The following is a 24,554-nucleotide window of genomic DNA, read 5'->3' as shown; positions in this document are numbered from 1 at the left end:
TAGAGATGGAATAGGATGAAATTATGAACTTTAGCAAACTCTGTGGTGTTCAACCGATCACCTTTCCTGACCTTCAGGAGCATATATCAACAGCATACTAGAGGTTGGTTTAGACCTAACTCCACTGACTGGGCTTGCTTTGGCAATGATATAACCTAAGTTTATTTCCCAAGAGCATGGTTCCTTTCATCTAGAAAGGTCTCAAGCCATCGACAGATCAGAGCAGACAGTTTAAAGGTGGATTGTAAAAAGTTAGAGGTACTCACTAACTGAAGGATTTCCAAGTCCCCCGAAGGCATTGCCACCAACCGCTGCCAGGCCCGTGAATGTAGACGGCCGATTAAAAGGCTCTGCAGACGAGATTGGGAAGAAGGGCATGGCTGTAGGACTCCGCTGAGTGAGGCAGCGCAGATTCCTGGGAAGGCAGTGGGGGCCCCTTGCCACGTGTATACTCAGACCCGATCTGTCTCACTTCTCCCACCAGATTATCCAAAGGGTGTTTCATCCTTTTGGATGTGGGCATTGGGTTAGCAAAGTATCTGTAGGGGCTATTTCCTGGAACTGTGCCGTGCTCTTTTTGGCCGCGCTGTGCTGCATACGTGTGGGATCCTCGTTGCCTGACCAGGAATCAAACCCACACCTTGCTGCAGTGGAAGCTCAGAGTCTTAACCTCGGGACCCCCATCTCTCTTCTGCTGGGTGGGGAACATTACTCAAGCCACAGTGTGCTCACATGCCTCCCTGCCTGTCTCTCCTCCTCTCAGGAAATGCCCTGTAAGCTCTGACAGAACAGAAGTTAAGATAGCAGCTTAAAGTCTCCCAATGGAACGCTGAGGTCACACATATCCTACAGCCTGTGGTTGGGCGTACCATTGCCCGCATGTGCTGGTACACGTGTGAAAATATCAAATAAATAAAGGCCATGAATAAAGCCCCTTTACTAGGAAGAGATATATGAATTGGGCTGTGAAATGATTAAAAAATAAGAGATACTATCCCTACATTACATCACGGTGTCTTTCTCTCCACCTCCAGGGGTGCCCTTATATGGGCAAGAGTTCACTGTCTTCTCCCATCAGTGGGGACAGGCTGCTGTACACGTGGATTCCCTGAGGTCCCAGGGCATTCATCCTCTGCACCCTGAGTAACTCCACACAGAACCACAACTGCACACAGATCTCCTATTTGAAGAGCCCGGTGTAAGAGGCGCTGAACTCCTAGAGATGGACGGCCTGGATTCAAACATCTCCGAGGTCACCTCCATCTCCTGATGGTAAGTGACCTGTCTAGGACTATGGCCCGCTAGCCAGAGAGTGCAGCAGGAATGCAGGTTTTCTGAGATACACATGTCAATGCCCGTGAATGATGGACACAACTCACCAAGGTGGGCAGCAGGGTTAAGGAAGTTGCTGTGATGGGGGGGCGGCCCAAACGGGGTCCCAGTTGGGTGTGCAGCACCTGGAGAGTCAGACACAGCAGAGTTAGATTTCAGAGGAAGCCCACTTCTCTGGCGCTGGCCAAAAGGGTCAATGGATTCTTATGGAAAAACCTGAATGAACTTTTTGGCCAACCCAATACAACGCCACTGGCTTCTGGTCCCCTAAGACCCCTGCAGGGAGTATGCAACGTAAGAACACAGCTGAAGTCCACTCGGGCGACACTCGGGGAAAGAGAAACATGCTTGTCAGGAGGCGGAAAGTAATTCAATGCCGCTTCTCTTTCCTGGCTGGGCTGCCCGCTACTGAAGACAGGTATTCCTTTCACCGATGCTGATGCCCAGTACCGCAGACACGGAGAAACACCGCCAGTGGGGCAGGCGGTTCTACTGCCATGTACGTTTGGAGAAAGGCCTGGTGAAAAATGGGAAGCAAGGTTCTTGACTGGTAGACTAGGAGCCACGTGCACCCGGTCTCTCCGGGGCACCATCTGGCCCCGGGCTCCCTTGTTCAGAGACACCTCTTGAGGGTGAGGCTTTCACTCTGAGAGACAACGTCTAATCCGGGCGCAGGAGCGGCCACCACAGAGCTGGACCCTGGGTTGCGTTGCTTGGGCTTCTGCACAATCCCTTTTCCTGAGATCATGTTAGCCGTCATGGACGTGCATGGAAGGAGATGCTAAAGCCGGACCCTACGAAACGCACTGAGAGTTGTGTCAGGCTGTGGGAGGCGGAGGCCTCCAGTGGCAATCTTCAGTGCTGGGAAAAGCTAGTTTCTTCACTTGCTCCTGGACACCGATCACCCTACAGCCTCCTGTTACTCTTTGGTTCGGCTGCCAGGGACCTCGGGTCTCCCTTAGTGCTCTCTCTCTTTGGTTTTCCCTTTCCTCTGCTTTATATCTGGCCTCGATCCTCTGTTGCTGTTGTTTATTCGCTAAGTTGTGTTCGACTCTTTGAGACCCCCATGCACTGTAGCCTGACCAGGTTCCTCTGCCTGTGAAATTGTCCAGGCAGGAATACTGGAGTGGGTTGTCATTTTCTCCTCCAGGGGATCTTCCTGACCCAGGGATCAAACCCACATCTCCTGCATTGGCAGATGGATTCTTTATCACTGAGACACATGGGAAGCCTCAAATCCTTCTTTTGAAGGAAGAGAAAGACAGTGTGCACATGTGAATTAGGGAAGGATGAGATTTCCAAAAGCTGAGGGCATCCACCTGGCATGTGTGTCGATGTGCAGCTAAGGAGGCAAGTTCTCTGGGCGGCAGGCCTGACTCTAAACAGGAGGTAGGCCAAGGTCATCTGAAGAAGCCCCCTTAGTTTATTTCAGGCACAAGTGTCCAACAGTAGGAGAAGGCACTGGCAGCCCACTCCAGTACTCTTGCCTGGAAAATCCCATGGACGGAGGAGTCTGGTAGGCTGCAGGTCATGGGGTCACCAAGAGTCCGACACAACTGAGCAACTTCACTTTCACTTTCCTGCATTGGAGAAGGAAATGGCAACCCACTCCAGTGTTCTTGCCTGGAGAATCCCAGGGATGGCAGAGCCTGGATGGGCTGCCATCTATGGGGTCGCACAGAGTCGGACACGACTGAAGTGACTTAGCAGCAGCAGTGCCCAACAGTAAGATCAAAGTGGCTGAATTTAACAAGTATGTCTACTTTTATACTTACCAGTTGAAAGTTTCACCAAATACTCATTTTGGGAAAATTTCAATATTGCTTATGCTAGAGAAGATTACCCTTCAGAATGGAAGTATAAACAGGGTGGGAATGGATTTACTAGTAACTGTTTCAAGAATCCCTTGCTTTTGACTAAGCCAAGTATAAATTCCTTCAGGAACATAGATTAAGTGGAGGAGGGTTGATGCTTTAACACCCTATTAATTTCTGTTTTGCGTTTTTCTTCCCCAGCCTGGAAGGGTCCTGTGGGCCCGGGGTATGGAGGGAAGCACAGAGCTGTGGCATCTCGGCGGCAGAAGGTGCCGGAGGGGTCCTCTGTTCAGCCCTCAATGGTGACGCATTCTCCACTCAGAAAGTGCAAGTATGACGCCCACCTCCACAGAGTGAATACAGCCCAGTGTGTTCATTAGCCCTTGACAGTGTTGCCAGCTAAATAACAATTTGCCTGCACACTGTCTGTGTAGTACAAGCTAATTAATGCTTCGAAGAAAATCAGAGCTTTGCTCAGCCCAGGGTCCCCAGGGGTGCCCCAGAGTTCCAGAATTATCAAAGCAAAAGAAGCCAATTCGTCTGCTGGGCTCAAACGGAAGCCAGGAAGAAACCTCTCTGCTTCTGTCCAAAAAGTCTTCTTCACGTAACCCTGTCTTAGGGCCTAGATGCCATGGTAACCAGCCTTTGAACCTATCCCTCAACAGAAATGACAGAAACCTAAGACCTTAGCAAATTCCATCTGCCCTCAAGGGTGGGGTCCCCTTGCTTTGGGGACAAGGCCCATTAGAATGATGGTCTCTTGCAGTGTGTGGGTATTTCTTTCTTCCTGAACAGAAGAGCCTTGGGTCCACCAAAAACGAGTCTTAGATAAAAAGCCTAGGAAGGCGGCAGGGAGGATGGATGTGAAACTTCCTCGCTAAGGACTAGAAACAGGGAGCCGCTTGAATATGCATGTCCAGAGAAAGAAATTCTATCCTGCGTAGTGGGTAGGAGGTGATGGGGCCAACCATCAGGATGCGCTCACCGTTAGCACTTATGAGCATGACCCAGGGGAGCCCTGGGCCAGGCACCGTGCGCTGAAGGTAGTTTTAGGAAAGACTTTGACAGCAGTAGGGTGGCTCTCTTCTACCTATTACTCCTGATGGCCGCTGCCTTCGTCTGCATGTTCCTGGAGCAGGACTGGGCAGGGACCCACTCTGGCACACCTAAGAGGCACCTGGGAGTGTGTACTCTCAGAGGTTAAAACATGATCTCCCGGGGGGTTTACATGCTGTCCCCTAAATCTCCTGCATCATTACGACCAACCAGGCAAGAATGTTAAGTTCTGTAGCAGAGAAAACCAGCCACCAACCAATTCACCCTCTCTGTCACAGACCACACCAGGGGCAGCGACCTTCATTGTATCTGTTTATCCTCAGATCCTCACAGGGCATAACCGAGCATCAAGGTGCAAAACCCCTGACTACTCTGTGGGCGGGGCCAGCGGCATTGTTTTCTTCCGATCTACCCTTGCAAGCTCTCTTGATCTTTCTCAATAGCATCTGACACACTTGTGAGTTACAGTGGTTTAATGCCGAAGCAACATGAGTCCCTGAAGGGAGAGAGGGTCTCTTCCCTTCTTTCATGGAAGTGGGAGCGTCCATGGAGGACAGTCCATCTCTGGAGATGTGCTGTGATGCTGCCTTGCAAAGTGGCGTCAACTGCTGTTTCAAGGGAGTGACTGAACAGCGGCCCAGAGTTCAGACATCACTCATCTAGCTAGCTGAGAGCTACCATTCCCAGCTCACCCCTGCCCCTCTGAACTTACCGGCGGCGGAGAACAAAGTTGAAGGCCGCGCCAGGTCGTGGGGATGGTGGATGGCTCCAAAGAGGCTGGGGCCCGGAGGACGGCTCAGGAACTCAGGCTTCAGGCCAAAGTCCAGCTTGTGTGGATCCGACTGCATCTGCTTCTACAGCACCAAGGGAGGGTGCAGGGAGGAAAGGATGGAAGCCCAGGAGAAACAGTGGGGAAGAAAGATAATGAGGAGATGGAAAGTCAGCTCTGAACAGTGCATTCAGGCTGGGGCCCTGGTCAGGCTCAAGTCTACACCTGCTGAGGGAACACAGCAAGCCACAGACCATGTAGCCCTCAAAGGCCAGAAAAGCAGGCCTGCTCAGAGGGCCTGTGGCTCGCAGCAGAAATGCCGAGGGGCAAAGCTCCCGCTCTGTCTTTGAGGGTACACGGTTTGAGGCTTAGAACCACATCCTAGCTCCTTGAACCACCACCATCCCGAAGTGGTTTCTGATTTGCTGCAAGTTTTTAAATGATAGTATTCTAAAGCTCATTTTATTGGCAATTCTGCATGAATAATCTGCTCTGTAAATTAATTGTTTAATGACTCTTAGCTGTGCTCTAACAGATCACAGTACATTAGTAGCTGAAAGTTATGAAGAAATATTTGCATGCCTACAAGCTAATTTCAAATGATCATTGTTACATTATTTTTAAAGAAACAGAAACAAAGTAGGGATATTAATGTGACTAATAGGGGCTTTGGGTACAGTAACCCCAATCATCTGAGGAAGAGATCAGGCCTGACAGTGAACCTTCCAGAACCTCTCTTGCTGTGAAGTCCTTGCCGTCAACTGCAGCCACTCTATTTCCTCCTATCAGTGTATCCACCCCCGAGGTCACCTTTCTTGGAGACTGCAGAAACTGGCTCACAGTCTTCCTCCTGCTTCCTTCTCTGGTCTCACTCTGGATGCTGGCAGCCTCTCCTAGAGCATGGGTCCAGGCCGCCCCCACATTCGTGATTCTCAATAGCCTTCTCCGTGTTGGCCTCACACCTCCCCTGATGAGCATTGACCCCTGACCCGGGTCTGAGGCTCCCAGTCTCCCCCTGCCTCACTGCCACCTCTGAGGTCTCCAGCCTCCCAGGCCTTCCCCACTTTCTGACCCTCACCCTTCCCATCTCAGACTCATCGGATGCTATCCTTTGGCCCCGCTCCACCCCAAACTCCATCAGGCTCTGCCATGAGTAAATCCCTGTCTTAGCACACAAAAACATCAACACAGAGACATCTGATCTGGCTTGTGTGAGGATCAGAGATGAGAGGGTTTGCCATTCCCTGGCGGCTGAACCTTACCCTCCTGCAATCCCATTCATCCGTCTTACCCACCCAGACCCCTCGAGCCAGCAGCAACACCCCGGGAGGCAGACAGCACATTCTCCATTTTTCCTGTACACACTACTAAACTCTGAGCAACAAGACTCACTCCAGGACCAAGTGCAGCCCTGAGGCTGCAGCAGCAAGAACCTGCGGGTGTTGAGCTTTCCCTAGAAGTGGCTGGTGAGGGCTAGAACAACAAGTAAAATGAACATCACAGAGAAAAGGGCACCAGGCCATTTCTGCACAAATCGACAAGGAATCTCTCATCAAAGTCCCACTGTCAAGCAATAGCCATTCTCTCCTCCCCAACACTGCTAATCCACTATGAATCTATAAAGATCTTCCGGCTGCCTCCTTTAATTTGGTTGCCAAATTATTCAGTGCTAATACTGCATGGTACCCAGCACAGTTCCATTAACCACAACTTAGGCCCATGAAGCAAAATGGAGCTTGGGGATTACAGAGAATGTGCTGGGAAGGGAAGATGAACAGTGATCTCCTGTGCAAGAGGTCTTCCTAATTGAACTGGGATAATGAATGCTGGAGTCGCTGGGGACGTTCTTGGGGAAGGGAAGATGCTGAAGTGGCGCCTATAACATCCTTCATTGCTTTTAACCAAAGGAGTCACAAGGAGGGTGTGTTTTACCCACTGTTCCGCTAACCATATCATCTAGAACAAAAGTGAATTGAACTGAGCATCAAAATCTAGTTAGCTCTTCCAAATACACGTATATTTTTAAACGAAGCTAAACCACAAGGTTTCTAATTAAACTCGCCTAACACTAATGTTAAGGAGAACAAAACTCACCGATGGGATATTCTGAGAAAGAGCAGGTATTTGGCACCAAAGCAAGATATCTTTCGGAGAGGGCAATGGCACCCCACTCCAGTACTCTGCCTGGAAAATCCATGGATGGAGGACCCTGGTAGGCTGCAGTCCATGGGGTCGCTAAGAGTCGGACATGACTGAGTGACTTCACGTTCACTTTTCTATTTCATGCACTGGAGAAGGAAATGGCAACCCACTCCAGTGTTCTTGCCTGGAGAATCCCAGGGACGGCGGAGCCTGGTGGGCTGCCTTCTATGGGGTTGCACAGAGTTGGACACAACTAAAGCGACTTAGCAGCAGCAGCGGCAGCAACATAACTTTGCAACCTCATTCACTGAGGGTGATGTTTTCATTTCTAACTATGTTGGGTTTTTAAAAATTATCTAACCACTAAAAAAAATCCCTTAAGATGACTAGCTCTCCCAACTTCTTTTTATATTCTGATGATGGCCCCCCACATGCTGTTGGGACTAAAATCTTATTCATGAAAAAATAGCTTCCAATGGAAGGTTATTGGAATTACTTAACTGGTACAGTTACACAGACTGTAAACACCCAGACTGTAAAATCTGGATCTATCCATTACTTTGGTGCCTAAGTTGACCAGTGATGTCCTCTCTGGTCACCTGCAGAAGATCTGTGTCTCTTTCTTGTATCATCATAAAACCCTGGTAAAGCATGGAACGCATTCATCTGTCTGATGAAAACAAAGAAAACCCTCCTGAGTTCAGGTAGGGTAACCAGCCAGTCAGTGGTTCCCACGAGCACCGACTGTTGTTGGACTGCTGGCATTGGTCATCAAGAGGATGAAGGAGAGATTGGATAGGTCACTGCCAACCAAAGACCACTTCTAGAAGAGGAATTTTTAATACTATGAGTTGCTAATGGACGTACCATGTATGCCTAAATCAGTAACATCATATAGGGCATAAATTATCATTTTTCAAAGCCATAAAATGAAAAGAATAACAATAAGGTCCTATTGTATAACACAGGGAACTATATTCACTATCCTATATTCACCATGATGGAAAAAAATTTTTTTATAAATGTTGGGGGCAGGGGTGGTGGTGGGAAGAATATACCAACTTATATAGAAAACTTTTTCATGTACACCTCCTCTTAAATCCTAAGTATTTCCCATACTAATAATACCTGGTCACTCTAATTAGATTCCCCAAACCTTTATTTCAGGATTTAATCTATATTTAAGCTCTTCAGATCAATAAAATGACAAAATCATTAAAAAAAAAAAATCAGGATATTATCAGTGTGCTTCTGTTTTGTTATTTTGCTGCTGCTTTCCCCAATTAATAGTAAGATTTCTGAATAGGTTTTCCAAGGGACTTGATCCCGCCTGCCTGTGGGTCTTCAGACTCTGTTTCAGTGCTTCCTCGATCGGGAGATCACACACCCACAGCCCACCTCCCCCTCCAAGACTAGGAAGGCAAGACTGACCTTGACTTTCTGTTGGTGGTGGTAGATCTGCCAGGCAATGTGAACGTGCATCGCGCACCACTTCCCTGGTTTCTGGAACAAAAAAGAGCAACGTGGTCAGAAAGAAGACTTTCAGGGGGGAAAAAAACAACCCTTCCATTTCCCCAGAGCTGTCAGCAGATTTTGGCTGCAGAAGCTTTCTTTTCCATGAAACAAGAGGGCTTTGTCCCCTCCAAGGGCCTTCTCTCAGCTGCAGCCCAGGACCTGGGCTGGAGGAAGCCCCTCCCTGGGCGGGCGGCACCTCTCCTTCCACAAGAGCCCGAGCTGGCGGCAACTCCTCAGAAAACCAGCCCCGAGCAGGACCTCCCCGGTTACCAAGGATAACGTGGCAAAACCCGAACCCCACTTTGTGCCTCCTCTGTCTCTCTCTTTTCTGGCGCCAGCTGGCAGGCCTGGTGGAGCGAAGCCCTGCTGAACAAATGTGGCCAGGCTATATAATGCAGATTGGCTGTTCAGAAGAGCTAATTAGTGAATGTCTGTGAACCAGTTTGAAAACGAGAGGGGACAAAACCTGTGTCACCTCCCCCAACACTGTTTAAAAAAAAACCAACACCAAAGCAGAACAAAGGAAGCCAACACATTTTCATTGAAGCCCAGTTCCCATAAGTGCTTCACTAAAAGTCAACTGCCCATTCATGTTGGGCGGCACTGTTCATTTCCAAGCAGAAGACAAAAGAAAGAGATGAGAACTCATGCCTTTCCTCCTCTGTTGGCTGCTGCAGAGCGTGCGTGCCTGCCCCGCCCTCTGGGAGGACGTCAACTCCAGTCTCTCAAGCTAGTTCCTGTCTTGCTTTCTAAGCTAGGGAGCAGCTGCAAGCCTGTCTTGCAGACTCACCTGAGGGGGCAGGACCACCTTGTCCTGCTTCACTTGTATTCCCGCTACACACTCTACCCACTGGCATCACTGACTCAGTGGACATGAGTGTGAGCAAACTCTGGGAGGTAGTGAAGGACAGGGAGGTGCGGCCTGCTGCAATCCATGAGGTTGCAGAGTCAGACATGACTGAGCAATTGAACAAGAACAACAGCCCCCTGTGAGCTCCCAACACGAGCTCAGTAACCACAGGATGGATGAGGAGAAACACTGCCCCATTCCCACACGGGCAAAGAACAGATGCTTCTGGTTTCTATATTAAGGCGCTGTTTCTGAAAATTAAGTCACTTTCACTTGCTGAAATATATACTTAAATCCAAGTTTGAGCTCGGCTCTCATATAATGATGTTATGGGTCGTTTGAAATCGCCTAAGTGATGACACCATCCTTTCTCCCCCTTTGGAGAAATTGAATTATCTGAATAAATGCACTAGAAAAGGGTTAAGTAAAGAAATCCACTATCCACCCCTCTTCATCTGCCATCCATCATCCCTTCCCGACCTCCCACATACACCAGGGAAGTCGGCATTCACCCAGAGGTTATCTGCTGGCCAGGCTCCAGACCTCTCAGAACAAACCAGTGCTCCTAGTGGCCCTTTTCTGCACCAGAGAAAAAAGTCAAATGGCTGTGACAAGTCAACATCACTTGGTGCAGAAAGAGGCAGCCACCAGCCAGAATAAAGAGACCTGGGTATGTGTTTTCTAGGTGCTAGAGAAACAGGAGAACTCAGAGGAATCCTAATTTTAGCCTAGCTCCAGCCTTTCCCTTATGTCTCTGTGGGTCAAACCTTTTGCATAACTAACAAGAGAATCTGAGTTGAATTTTATCAGTTGGCTTTACCTCGATGGCCCGGCTTCCTGCAACACGCAAAGCGAAAACCATGAAGACCATTTTTAGTCACTCTCTCTGAAAAACCCAACCACTGTCTTTTCAACCTTTTCCTCTGGCGTTTCCATGGTGTGTTTCCTTGTAATGGATTTGTATTTTTAACCCTCGGGGAGTCAAACAGGGGTTTCAAAACAGTCCTAGAAGAAGCTTTCTTACCCTTAACATAGGTCTGAAAGGATCTGTCAACTGTGAAGAGAAAATGACAACTTGGTTACATGCCTGTCACTCAAACAATTGCTCTAATTAACAAATTTGTAGTGCTTCATTAGGAGGGGAAATTAAAATGTTAGAATTTTACTTTTAAATGAAGCCCTTTTAGAGAATAATTAACCCATTTTCACACTATCAAAAATGCCAAGCGTCCCCTCCCCCACCTCACAAGCCTTGGCGCATCTACGCTGATGAGCCCCTGGACAAGTTTAATCAATAGCGATTTGCCCTCCGGCAAAACGATTTGCTCACTTTACACATCTGAGGAGTTACACTGTCTTGAGCAGCCCCTCCCCACCTCAGCTAACCATCTAAGGGAGACGGCCTTCAGACTATAGATGGCTGGATACTAAGAATAACTGGGGAGAAGTGTCCTTTCCAGACTATACAGTAGAAATAGGCTATTTTTAATAATTATCATTGGAGGTATTAGACATCTTAGAGAAGTTCACTATATAGATGACCTTGTTTGCAAAGCAGAAAGACAGAACAAATGTTTGGATGCCAAAGGGGGAAGGGGGGGCAGTGGGAGGAATTGGGAGACTGGGATCAACACATACACACTAATGATACTATGTATAATGTAGATCCCTTGGAGGAGGGAATGACTACCCACTCCAGTAGTTTTGCCTGGAGAATTCCATGGACAGAGGAGCCTGGCAGCCAACGGTTAACTGGGTCGCCAAGAGTCAGAGATAACTAACACCTTCAGTGAAATAAAATAATATCTAACATTTAAATAAAAGCAAATAACACTTTCAAGAAATAAAATAGATGACTACTGAGAGCACACTGTAGCACAAGGAACTCTGCTTAATAGACTGTGGCGACTTGAATGGGAAGGAAATCCGAAAGTGGGGGATGTGTATATATTACACATATGAAGCTGATCCATCTTGCTGTGCAGTAGAAGGTAACAGAGCGTTGTAAAGGAACTTTGCACATTTTACACTCCAATAAAGAGTAATTAAAATAAATAAAATGAAGTTCATTACACAAAAGTTCATACAAATACACAGTTGAGTCATTACGTATCTACCTAACTCTGGTCATCAGTTTCAGATAACCTTTGCCCTTACCTGGGGACAAAGACAATATTGTGAAAATTAATTCTTTTTTCCCCACATTTACTATGAAGATGGATAACAATCAATGGGACAAGATTATATCTGCTGTGTAACTTCAGATTCTTTTTGAGTTGGTCTGTGTTATGAATAAATAACACAACCGAAGTGTAATGGATATTTTATTTAGCTCCAGAGCACAAAAGGTTCCTTCCCACGTTAGAAGTAGAGTGGCCGGAAACACTGTGTGTATGGTGAGCTCCAGAAAGACAAGCGCTTAGTGCTTTTTCCATTCAAAATGTTTTATGGCTTGTGTGAGAGAGATTTTAGGAGATGGAGACAGGGAAGGCTGGGTGGGGGGAAACTACACCAGCTCAGTGTCAGTGACCGTCCCAGCCTGGGCTTAGACCATAAGCCACCCTTTCTCCCCCTTGGAAAGTCACTCCCTGGCGTCACATGGCCGCAGGAGGCATTCCATTAGGAGTAACTAGTGTTAAGTGTTCAGTGTTAGTCGCACAGTTGTGTTCAACTCTTTGTGACCCTATGGACTGTATGTAGCTGGCCAGGCTCCTCTGTCCATGGAATTCTCCAAGCGAGAATACTGCAGTGGGTAACGTTCCCTTCTCCAGGGTATCTTTCCGACCTAGGGATCGAACCTGGGCCACCTACACTGCAGGCAGATTCTTTACCATTTGAGTCACCAGGGAAGCCCCTCAACTAGCATCTTCTTCCACAAAACAGAAGGAAGAGCAAAGGCAACAGGCACTCCACTGGGCTGCCTGTCCTGGGGACACAAGCTGCTGTTTGTTACCCTGGGACCCAGCCCGACCTCGCACTTACCCTCGGGTCCTTTTGGAGAAGAGTGTGGGGGACCGTCCCAGGTCGGGTGGCAACATCGATCGGGTTGGACGTCTACAAAGTAATGAGACCACAGCTTAGGAAGCATATGACACGGAACATGAAACCAAGGTCTTCCTTTCTAAATGACCGCGTTTAAGTGTCCTTTCTGGTTGTTCCATTCTGGAATACAAGTGGACGGATCCATTTTCCTCTGAGACCCCAGATGCTCTTCATGAGGCCCTTCCCCACTCCCTGTTCCCCAGGGGAGCTGACCAAAGCCTGTCCCGTCCCAGTGATGGCATTTCCAGGCAGAGACAGGGGAGACAGAGATGGGAGCCCGGCCCTGAAATCCATCTTCTGTGTCCTTCACAAGCCCGTCACTGTGGGTTTTTTGCTTTATCACCACACAGTCCAAGAAATGCTTAAGTGAGCATCAGTCTAACCTGCGGGACCAGGTGCTTCTCATCAGAATAACTGAGTGTGCTTCACAGACATCAGGCTACCTCTACATTTTAACTGGCAGATGATAACAAGGAATTACATTCAGTAATTACTCATTAGCGGTGGTGGGACTGGGACAAGGGAACCTAATTTGGGGACCACACAGACCTACTGTTATGTGATTTCTAAAGTAATTCTGCATCATCTTTCCCATTCCCAACACCATTCTTAAATGGTGTTAATGATAACAACCTTATCTATAGGCTTTTGTCCTTTGAATGAACAGCAACAAAAAGCCTATATCGCAGGCACAAGGCACTGCTTTCTAGTGGGTAAAGGATTTAGAATATTTTTCACCAGGTATTTTATTTAAGAAATCACAACTTCTATGAATCCCTTCACACCAGGAAGTTAACTCGTGTGGAAATAAAGAGCCCTCAGTTTAGGCACCAAGCTCGCCTGCAAGAAGGGGGAAAAACAGAAATGGGAGAAAGAAAAGCAGTCAGCTGCTGTAGGGCTAACAATTAAGCTAGAGTTGTTAACAGCCTGATTTGCATACATATGAAGAACTCTGCTAATGAACTGCAATCTACATATTCAATCAGTAAGATGGCCTGGAAAGGCCTATTTCAACACCAGGAGAGAGACTTTCTTGCCCAGATGTAGTTTTCTGTGTGATTGGATAATTGTGAGTGAGGGAAATCAAGAAATTTATGAAGTGACCTACCAGTCTGGCTGCGGATGCACGAGAGAGTTCTTGTAACCTGGAGGGGACTGACCAGGCTCTGAAAGGGTAGTAAAGAGCCCGATGGGGGGAAGGAGTTTAAAATCACCATCGTTTTGTCCCAAGATGGGAAGTGTCGTGTATGGCCATCCTCAAGCCCCACCGAGGTCTGACCTGGCACAGGAGCTGCAATTCTATGCAGGTCCCTGGGATTTTGAAGGTGCAGCCATTCTCACCTCTAATGCTTTCTAATTTCTTTCTTTTCTAATTTTAGGGCAGCATGCCTTTGTTAGTGTAATCTGCGCTCATCTTGGGAGACACTGGCCCCAAATTTGTGTTTTATCTTTGAAATGAGATGGAATGAAAACCGAAATCACACAGCAAAATTTCCTGCTTTACAGTCTGAGAATGGCTACTAACTAAGAAATACATTTCTGAAAATCAAGCAGGAGCTGTGATAGATGTACAGTCACAAAAAGGAAGAGTATTCTGAGAACTATCGCCTTAGTTTTGGCCCTCGGCGATCACTCTAGACTGAGTGCAGGAGAGTATCACTGGCTAGGTAGAAAAGAATTCTGTTGTTATAACGGGTGAAAGCAACAGTCTGAGTTGCTCAGTCATGTCCAACTCTTTGGGACGCTATGGACTATAGCCCGCCAGGCTCCTCTGTCCATGGGATTCTCCAGGCAAGAATACTGGAGTGGGTTGCCATGCCCTCCTCCAGGGGATCTTCCCGAGCCAGAGATGGATCCCAGTTCTCCCACACTGCAGGCAGATTCTTTACCATCTGAGCCACCAAGGGAAGCCCCTCTAAAGGGCGAAAGGTTAATTTATCTCATGCTAGGATGGTAGTCTTGTCCTTGGGGAGTTGACCCTGGAAGTGGGGTCAGAAACTTCAGAGAAGGCAGAAAGGGAGGAAAAAATAAGAAGGCACTACTCTCCACCTGGAAGTGGACTCTCTCTGCAGACAGAGGGGACTGAGGAACAAAATGAAGGAGAATGAACACAGTGAAAAGGATACGATTTTAGTTTGGAATCTTTTCCTTCCCTTCTATGTCAATCAACAAGGCTCAGCTTTGCATCTTTGCTAATCATGGACATCCTCACAGATAAACAACTTGATGCACACACATCTGACATTTCATATAATTCCTGGTCAGAAGCTTATGTCCACAGTTTTGGTGAAAAAGCAAAAAATACATTATATATATCTAGTGTTTCTTTTTTTTTTAACAGAGCACAAGAAATCCTAGCTCAATTGAGATGACATGGGTAGTACAGATTAAAAATTAAATTCTGACTGAGGTTTACAACTAGATGGACTAGAAGAAAATATTCACATTCTAATCCCAGTGGTCCATTTGGATGGAAAAATGAGTCACTGGCAGGTAAGAGGATGGGACACTACCCACCCGCCTTAGCCCGAGGCTCCACTTACAAGTTGCAAGGTGGTGTTTTCGCTGTGAGGTTTCTTACCTTCGGCTGAAAAGCTCCTTGCAGTGACCCAAAAGGGCCGGTGGGCGGAATCATAGGGGGGATGCCCGATACAGCAGGAGGATAAGAATGGAAGAGCTATGGCCAAAGATGGAGGGGGGGAGAGAAAAGATTTTAGTAGGAGGCAAATGATACATTCACATTCCCTTCCCACAGAAAGACGTCCACATTAGCCAGCCAAGTCATCTCAGTTTGATGCCATTAGTCATAAGAAGCCACAATGAAATGATCACACAGATGTGCCATGAATACTTAACTTAAAAAGTTAAAAGTAGTTCAGAATCAATCAGCCAGCAAATGATGTCCCAGATGAGGCCATCATTAGAAAGGGAGCTTTTCTAATTATTAATTGTTAAATCAGATAGAAGTCCTAAATGGTTGGAGATTTTAATGCATATCAAAAACAGGAGGGGGTGCTGAGCCAAATAAGATGCCCAGAAAATTACAAGTTAATTAGAAAAAAGGAAAAAGGGGAAAAAAAGGAAGACAAAAAGAAGCAAGTCTTTATGGATTCCGAGATTTTACATCATTAAAACTCAATTAGTACTTTAGATTTTTAATAGTTTTGAGGAAATGGGAAAATATATGCACAGTCTTTGCTTCATTAGGTTGTTCTGGTTAAGTGGCAGTTCCAAGGACAATTTAAATTGTCTAAAACGATGACAAATATTTGTGGGAGGGGAAAATAGAATGAGTCAGAGTACACTTTCAATGGAGCCACCGTTTTCCTATAAGACGGATATAAGCTCACTGGAGGCTATTCCAGACAAGCCCTGGACACGTCAGTCTGACCACTCAGTGGAGGGAGAAGGAGGGTTCTGAATTTCAAATCTGAATTTTCTTGAATTAATAGTTTACAGAGGACACAATGGAGGGAGGAAGTACACAGCAGAAGACAATGCAGACACATCTTTTCCTCCACCTGAAAATGTATTGTTTCTGGAGAATCGATCGCTCTGGTTCCATGTACTTTGACAAACTCACCATAGAGATACATTCTAGTGATGTCCTGCCCTTATGGTTGCACAGTATGTCAAAAATACAAGAATAATTTGAGCTTTCCCTAATAATGTATTTATGTGAGCTATTTCTAGGTACTGGCTGAAATCCACTGGTAATTTCACAATCCGGTCTGTTTTCAAAGCATGTACTTTTTCCGTTGGTCTTTATTTCATTTTGCTCCCCTCGATGATGCAGCGAAGTTTTTCAGACTAACTGATATTGAACTAAATCCACTTAAACAGTGACTGCAAACCAAGTGCTCTCATTTAAAACTACTTTTAGGTCTAAAATTGTGCTTTAGATACTTGAGTGCATTGTATCTTAACTCCCCTTTGTAACATCCTCATCTCCAAAGCAGGGGAGACTAAGCACTTCATACATTACCCACTGTCACGAATAATATGAAATGACTCTCTCCCAGTACACTGTGTGAAGCAGAGTGATTACATCACACCAAAACACTCCAATTTCTATCACTCTGCCTCCAAGTGGGTATTTTCCCTTTAATGTTTTCAGTTTAAAACTTAGGTCTTCTCACCATTTTCCTTTTCTGACCCTCTTTGAATAGAGTATTCCACCCCTAGAGTAAAAATCAGTTTATTCTCCAGCTTACATCTAGGGCTCTCTGTGGAATGTGTTTATGCCAAGACACTGCATGGTGTCCGAGGAAGTGAACTGAGCTACCAGCAGAGCAGCTAAACTTTCTCTGAAGATGATTTTGTTAGCTGGTCCTTAATTTAATTGAGAAAATACAGACAAAGGGCAGAAATCTGGTTGTTATATTAAGGGTGGTACCATTCATGAAACAGATGCAAAGAGAAAACTCGTGGCTCTACTGGATTTTGCAGGTCTATTTACAAAGATGCTTTTATGTCATAATTCTGAGCAGAGCAGTGTCGAACACTCGGGGAACCCAGGCACTTAGATACCCTTTCCTCATTCCTTTCTATAGAGACTCCCCTTGAGCCATTTCCGAATGTCTCTCCATAATCAATTCTTAGTTGATTTCTAATACTGTCTTGCCTGGCCTTCTCAGCTAATTCCTCAGTTTAGGACTGACACAGTGTCTAATGATCTAGTTCAAAGTATGAATGAATTCACAGGGTTGGCTGATCTATTAAGTGGTCCTCCGTTTGAGCCATAAGGTAACACTATCCAAAAATGAGAACAAAAATAGTTTAAGATGGTGAACCGACATGGCTATGAGCAGTTATTAAACGTCTTTCTTTCCAGTTTCATTAAAATATATATATATATAAATAAACCATTGAGCAAAGAAACTTGCAAAACTTCAGGTAAAAATGCAGTATACACTCCATAATCAAAATATCATGGTGAGATAGTCAAAGTTTCTGTTATAAAAGAAGCCCTCATAAGTAACTGAACATGTCACTTCAGTTGGCGCCAATTTAGGTTCCAGAACGTTCTCTTAAAATTGCATAAAACAGCTTTTATTAAAGAACAAAGAATGAGTTTAAAGAGAAGAAAAATCATGCATGTAAGACCTTCTTTCATTTAAATGATATTTTTAACTAGTTGGCACAAGCTCAGGAAAATAATGCCAGCCATGTGGAAGAGGGATCAACGGTCTAGAAGAAATGAAAATCTGCTTCTTGAAGTCATGAGTCAAAAGAATACGGTACTTTCTTTGGAAGACATGATTCAAGATGAACTCTGGGAACTCTGTGTGTTAATAACATCTCTACTGAGGACTGAAATCTGTGATTTCAGAGGCTCCTAAAACTCTAACACCTCCAACAAAGCGGATGCCCCACCTGGCAGGATTTTAAAGTCTTAGGAGTGGCTCATGACCTTTTGATTCAGAAGATACTGCATCTTTACCAAAAGCACATGTCACAAAAGCAAGCATCCGAAGTGACGAGGAGCAATGGGAGTTCTTGCAAAGATGGTTAAGGAAGGCTGCGAGTCACTGACTGATCGCGGCGAGAGCATGGGAATGGAAAAGCGGTGACAGTGAACGGGTAGCGTGGTAACTCACACTGTGCCGGTAGAATGGGTCAACTTTTGTAGGGTATTTGTCAAACTGCAAAGGGATCAAAGCAAAAGCTAGTTACTTAGAGAAACTACATTTCTATTCACTGCTTCAGCGGAGGCGGCCCCAAGGAAGCCTCTCTGTTGTCGGGCAGGCATCAGACTCCGTGATCTCAGTGTACACGAAATCATTCAGAGCTCCTGAGTCTCTCTGACCAGAAATCAACAGGAATGGAAAGTCAAAGTGAAAACCCATTCAGAGCATTTCAGGTTGTGACTACACTAGAGCGGCTTTCTTTCTAGGCTTTATTTAGAGATGGGCGGGAACCAAGCGTCTGAACTCGAGAGAGGAGGCAGTGGTTCAGATAAATCAGAGAGAAGTGAGCAACTGGGTCTGATTTATCCAGAGAATCCCCAAAGTCTTCATCTTCACTTTGGCATAATGGTACATCCAGCTGTTTTTATATTACCCCCTAGTGGGGGACAGGGAGGCCTGTGTGCTGCAGTCCATGGGTTGTAAGGTGTCAGACACTGACACGACTTAGCAACTGAACAACAATAATTACTGCCCCCCCCCGCCCCCCGCCGAGTACAAAGCAATTCGGGCTTGGCCTTAGAACGGTTCTTTCAAGCAAGAAAGAGTATATACCATGATTTCTTCTAAATAATATCCTCATTGTGTGCTGTAACTACCATCAGTTAGATTTAACTTGTTTGTGAAACGGCTCAGTCAGACTGGTATAAACTCCTTCCCCAGATAAACAAGCCCTTAAAAATATAACTGTGGAAAAGTCGAGTTCATCCAAAATAACAGATGCAGGATTTCTCTGAGGAAAAAAATTTTGGTCCCAAGGCCTCACTGATAACATTCTTCTAAGTAAGTTTATAAAACCAACTTTGAAATATGTATTTTAAAAAAACTAAGTTGAACAAAATGGGGGAGGGGAGGGAAGAGAGGATGTAAAGTTCAGCGGATCACGGCATTCAAATCCTCACAATGCCTGTGCTGCCTGCCTTCAAGCAAGTATTTCCTGAAATATTAGGACATAAATAAGTAAACTCTAATCGCCACTGTTTGGACACGCATCCATCTCAGACTAGTCAGCATCATAGTGCGGTGCTGTTCCTCACAGCTCCTAAGTTAAAAATCAACCCTAACTGGCTCCCACTCAACCCCTGGCGCGTTAGTCTCTCTCCAAGCCAAGGCCAAGACCACGACACTGCCAGGGCCCCCTCTTACCACCAGGCTGAGTTTGGACCGCTTGCTGACAGAGCACAGCAGCAGACAGGGGGCGCTGTCTCACGAGATGCAAGAAATGCAACACTTCCCACAAAGAGGGTTGATGGGGGAATGCAGGGCCGGCCAAGTCTCCCACCGGCGCTCTCCCTTCCAGACTTCCTAGGATTCTGTGAGCGTTTATTTGCTAGCACAAAACACCGGCAGATACATTCTTCGATCTGGTGGTAATTCCCCAAGATGTCTCAAAAAAGCAAAATCACCCGTAAGAAGTTAACTACCGACACACTGGATGTGACCGCCTTGGGGAGCATCTGGAATACAATCCACCCACAGCGCTAAGAATAACAGGTCAGAAAAGAGCTCCTACTCAGGCCCTGGGTCAGTGCCACCTGGAGCCGGCGTATCCCAAAGACGGGCAAGGCCAAGGGAGCCTCCCAGCCAGTCTGCTGTGCCCGGATGGCCCTACGGGGCTGCATACAGAGAGCGTCGCGCTCTACTTGGCCTCGCGTTTCCGCCGGGGTACGCACCATGGGCGGAGCCGGAGTCGGCATGATGGCTGTGGGCGGGAGCGCGTGGGGGAAGGGCGTGAAGGTGTGCTGGTGCGTGTGCTGGTGCGTGTGCTGGTGCTGGTGCTGGTGCTGGTGGAACTCGGTCCGCAGGTAGGGCGGGGGGCCCAGGGAGGCCCCGCGGTCAGCACTCTGAGAGGCCAAAAAACGCGTGTTCAGTTCCTGGCGCAAGATGTCTTGCTCTGGAAAAGAGGAGGAGGCAGACGGTGACACCTTTTCCGGGGCCGGTCATTTCCTCCAGAGTAGGACATCCGAGAAGCTCAGTACGGAGGGCTCCAGGCCGGGGCACGGGGGCTGGGCATTTGTGGAAAAGACCTCCAGGCAGGCAGAGGAGGCTACTGCCCAGTCAACAGCCTAACTGTTCTCCGTCCAGGCTTCCGGGGACGAGGGGTCCACCAGTGCCATGCACGTATAGGGTCCAGGCTGAGTGGCCAGAGGTCAAGTTTCAGCTCTTCTCGAGGGAGCTGAGTGACCCAGAGCATTGCCCATCACTGTCTGTGTCTGTTTCCTCATCTATCGAATGGGGACAACACATTGCCTGTGCTGTGGTTTTGTTTTGAAGGTTAAAGAAATGAACATTTTTAAGTGCTTAAAAGTCGATAAAGCAGAGCCTTCATGCCCTCTTCCAAGGATAAAGCTCTGCTCTACAGCTCTCTGTACTGGTGGCAAAGCTTGGCCACAATGGACCCAAAGTTGGGACACTTGGCTCAATTAATACAGGTGAGGAGCAAAGAACCCAATACCTAACCCTAAGTGTGTCTTTAAAAATCTGGGATATGTTGCCTCAAAAAGTGCATTTTCCCCACCCAAGGTAGAAGGCCTCATTTAATTGTTAGTTGCTCAGTTGTATCTGACTCTGTGACCCTGCCAGGTTCCCCTGTCCATCAGATTCTCCAAGGCAAGAATACTGGAGTGAGTTGCCATTCTCGTCTTCAGGGGTCTTCCCGACCCAGGGATCGAACTCAGGTCTCCCACACTGCAGGCAGATTCTTTACCGTCTGAGCCACCAGGGAAGCCCTTGTTTGACTAAAACAAATCCGTCAAGCCACGATGTGACTTAAGATCCTGGCCTGAAACAGACATGGAGTGTGGAGAGCTTTTGTCATGCCCATAGGGCCCAGACAACCTGTGCTTTACTGCTCAGCGGGCAGACCTGGTCAGAAAAGCCTCATGACTACAAAGTTCTCTCTGGCAGAATCCCCTGGATCGTGACAGGTTGGGATGGGGGCTAATGGTACATTTTCTGCAGACTCTCAGCCCCCTGGGGACTGGAGGAAGAAGACATTCTATAAAGCGGACCATGGCGAGTGGCCCAAACCTAATCATCAGGGATAACACAGACAGGGGGTGAGGTGTCCGGAAAGGAGAGTGGGGGCATGGAGAAGCCAGGCCAGCTCCTCCCTCCTACCTGAGTAAGTGCTCCCGGCCGGGTGTCCGGGCACCTGCAGACTCCCAGATGTCAGAGGTGGTGGAGGAGGCAAAGCAGTGGGAGGGGCAAACATATTGGGGTGATGCGAGTGTGCGGGGGGCTGGAGGGTGGGTGTGAAGCTGTGCAGGGGGCTGTGGTTGGGCAGCGACAGGGGGAACGGGGAGGCCGAGGGGTGGTGGGAGATGTGAGGGGGGGCGGGCTGAGTCTTCGCTGGAGTGCTGCTTCTGCTACTGCTGTTGGAACATCAAAAAAAAATAGAAGAAAGGAAAAAAAGGGGTCAGTAATCAACTTTCTTAAAAACAAAACAAAGCCAAACAGAGCCATTTAACACTTTTCCTCTCGCTCCTTGGTCTTCGCAGATCCCCACCCTGTGCACAGAGCCTCTGCTGAAATCGCAGTTCCTCTAAACCGGACCCACAGCTGTGGACACAGTGAACAGCAACTCCTGCTCCACGCTGCCCCCCATCGCCCTGTCCAAGAGCTGCCCCTCATACCCTGTGCCAGCCACTCTTCCTACAGGGGCCACGTCAATGGAAACGAACAAGCTGGTGACCTGGGCTCGCCAGGTCTGTCTGCTCCGTCTTCTGTGAAGAAGCACAGGGAAGGGGGAACCAGGGAGCTCGGGCGCCCTGTCACCTCCATGGACTGGAGGCCACAAAAGATGGGCCTGGCCCCGCGGAGGCAGCTTCCTTCCACTACCACAGACAGGAAAGAGCAGGGCCCTCAACCCCAGTCACCAGGCTGTCACAGGAAAACACGACCGAAGCGCTTAGAATGACAGCCCCCAGGACAGGTGGGGGTGGGTGACGCCAGGCCCTGCGCCCAGCCTCCCTTTTCTTTGCAAGGGTCCCTGTGCTGCTTGTCAACCTTCCCTCTATGGTCTGGCAAGGACAAGACACAAGAGGCCTGGCTCCCCATGGAGGAATGTCTCCCTTTTCCTCAACCCAGCATCTTTCTCTTGTATCTCTGCGACTCACCTGGCGGAAGTCACCACGGAAACTCCTCAACCAGATCACTCCTTGGTCTGCATGCTCCCGCCCCGCCAGGAGTTGCAGGGAGATGTTGACAGGGAGGCAAATGGCTTCCCTTCTAAGACTCCCGTAACATTCCGGGAATCTCCCCTGGGTTCCCTTCCCTGCCTCCAACCTGGGAACCAGTGGTGGGTCCCAGGCACAGCGCCCTGGACTTTCCCTTCCTTGAACCTTCTCCTCCCTGCAGTCACTCTCAGGAGCCTCCGCAGACAGTTGAGGTCTCCACCATGTCCTTACCACCCAAAAGATCCTCAACCCAATCCCACCCCATCTTCTCCCCAGAGACCCTGTCTCCCTGCGCCTCGGACGCCTTCCCTGTCTTCCGTGCCTGCCTGGCTGAGAACACGTTGACAGAGATGCCAACGGGAACCCCGGTCCCCATGGGAGCCCCCGCGCCCACCGCCACCTGCCCATCCCACCGAAGATGACCGACGCGGGGCGGGGGCGGCTCACCTGAGGCTGTTGAGGCTCAGGCTGCTGCTGTTGTAGGCGGACAGCGGCTGGGGGAGGCTCTGGGCGGAGGGGTGGGCCTGTGCGGGCGGGAGGACCTGGGGCGGCAGCGGCCCCGGGGACTGTGGCCGGGGCGGCCGGGGCGCCTGCGGCGGCGCGGGCTGCGGCGGGGCCTCCGGCGGCGCGGGCGGCGGCTGCGCGCCGGGGCGTGGGGGCGGCGGGGGCTCGGCGCGCGGCCCCGACGCGGGGTCCGGAGACGGCGCTCGGGGCGGGAGCTCCGCCTGGGGCTGGGGCGGCGGCGGCGGCGGGACCTGAGGGCGCGCGTCCTTCAGCACCACGGGCTCGAACAGGGGCTCTTTGCCGCAGTCCTGGCTCTTCTCCTGGCTCCGCTCTAGACCCGATACCTTGGGGACAATGGGCCCCGCATCGTGGCCGTCGTGGTGGGGTAGCGCGCCGACGCCGAGCTCAGGATCTGTGCGGGAGAGCAGAGAGAAGAGCGAGGCAGACGGTGAGTGAGCGAAGCTGACCCCGGGCCGGGTCACCTGTGCCCAACGACACGATCGGTCAGGTCCCAGAAAGGTCCACCAGTCAGATAAGGCTGCCTTCCAGAAAGTGGTCGAGGCCATCAGAGTCTGCAAATAAATGTTTCCCTTAATCTTGACAAAGCAAGATTATGCAGTGAAATTCACAAACAGTAGACAACATATCGATTCACCCCTTTTAAAACAAATATAGTTCTAAAAAAAAAACCATTTATTTGGCTGTGCTGGGTCTTAGCTGCTGCTCCTGCAATCTTTACTGTGGTATGTGGGATCCCGTTCCCTGACCAGGGATCGAATCTGGGCCCCCTGCATAGGGAGCTGGGACTTTAGTCACTGGACTACCAAGGAAGTCCCCAAACACAGTTCTTGACTAGACAAAGGAGAAGTGTTTTCAGTAGTACATGAAGCAAACATTATTTAGCCCAGCAGACGTTTCTTCTCCGCCTTGCCTCCTCTCCCTTTTGCATTCTGACTGATGAAGCACGCTTGACATTTGGAGACATTTCTGCTGAGCAACCGCTAAATGTCTGGTCAAAGGTCAGGCCTCCTACGGCTCACTGACGATCCAACCGTCTGAGATTGAAGGAACAAACATGAATTTAGACCAACTGACTGTCAACCACACAGGCCTGAGTTTTTAAAGAATTCCCTCTGGACCACAGGAGGGGTCCTTAGCCAGGTGAATCTGGACCTTGAGACCAAGTGGGATGGGAAATGCAAGTAAAATTCTACAGTAACTAATGACACCTAGACAACAGATGCTCCTATATTAATTTAAATGATGTACTTCCCCCTGAAGGTCAAAAGACCCATGCCACATCTAGTATGTGGGTGCCCCGATGACCCCGTAAGTCAAACTCCGTACAACTCTCTAATAGAATGATGAGGGACAAATATGGCATTGCACACAGAGGTGGCTCTATGGTAGAGAACCCGCCTGCCAGTGCCGAAGTGCAGGTTGGATCCCTGGGTGGGGAAGATCCCCTGGAGAAGGGCATGGTAACCCACTCCAGTATTCTTGCCTGGACAATCCCATGGCTAGAGGAGCCTGGTGGGCTGCAGTCCATAGGGCTGCAGACAGTTGACCATGACTGATCATGCACATCTTGGTGGTGGCTGGGGGCATGGGGGGACGGGGGGTGGGTGGGGGAAGGATTATCTTCCCCACATTTTTGCACTTAAA

General features: G+C 48.5%; 1 protein-coding gene across 1 annotated transcript in view; it reads right to left on the bottom strand.

The window, feature by feature from the left end:
- AUTS2 (activator of transcription and developmental regulator AUTS2) overlaps positions 1–24,554 on the bottom strand; it is a 1,205,988-nt gene that overhangs the window by 5,439 nt on the left and 1,175,995 nt on the right. The window contains exons 7-17 of the mRNA XM_052654596.1: positions 22,833–23,301; positions 21,328–21,581; positions 19,881–20,101; positions 18,121–18,165; positions 15,102–15,197; positions 12,461–12,532; positions 10,503–10,532; positions 8,545–8,616; positions 4,915–5,056; positions 1,380–1,457; positions 267–350 (exon numbers count right to left, since the gene is read on the bottom strand). Of these exons, the coding sequence (XP_052510556.1) occupies positions 267–350; positions 1,380–1,457; positions 4,915–5,056; positions 8,545–8,616; positions 10,503–10,532; positions 12,461–12,532; positions 15,102–15,197; positions 18,121–18,165; positions 19,881–20,101; positions 21,328–21,581; positions 22,833–23,301 (1,563 nt within the window). The remainder of the gene's footprint in view (positions 1–266; positions 351–1,379; positions 1,458–4,914; positions 5,057–8,544; positions 8,617–10,502; positions 10,533–12,460; positions 12,533–15,101; positions 15,198–18,120; positions 18,166–19,880; positions 20,102–21,327; positions 21,582–22,832; positions 23,302–24,554) is intronic.

Source organism: Budorcas taxicolor, chromosome 2 (assembly GCF_023091745.1).
Source record: "Budorcas taxicolor isolate Tak-1 chromosome 2, Takin1.1, whole genome shotgun sequence".
In the NCBI taxonomy this organism is placed as follows: domain Eukaryota; kingdom Metazoa; phylum Chordata; class Mammalia; order Artiodactyla; family Bovidae; genus Budorcas; species Budorcas taxicolor.
Note: the sequence above shows the minus strand (reverse complement) of the source record. Positions and strands in the feature narration are given on the sequence as shown.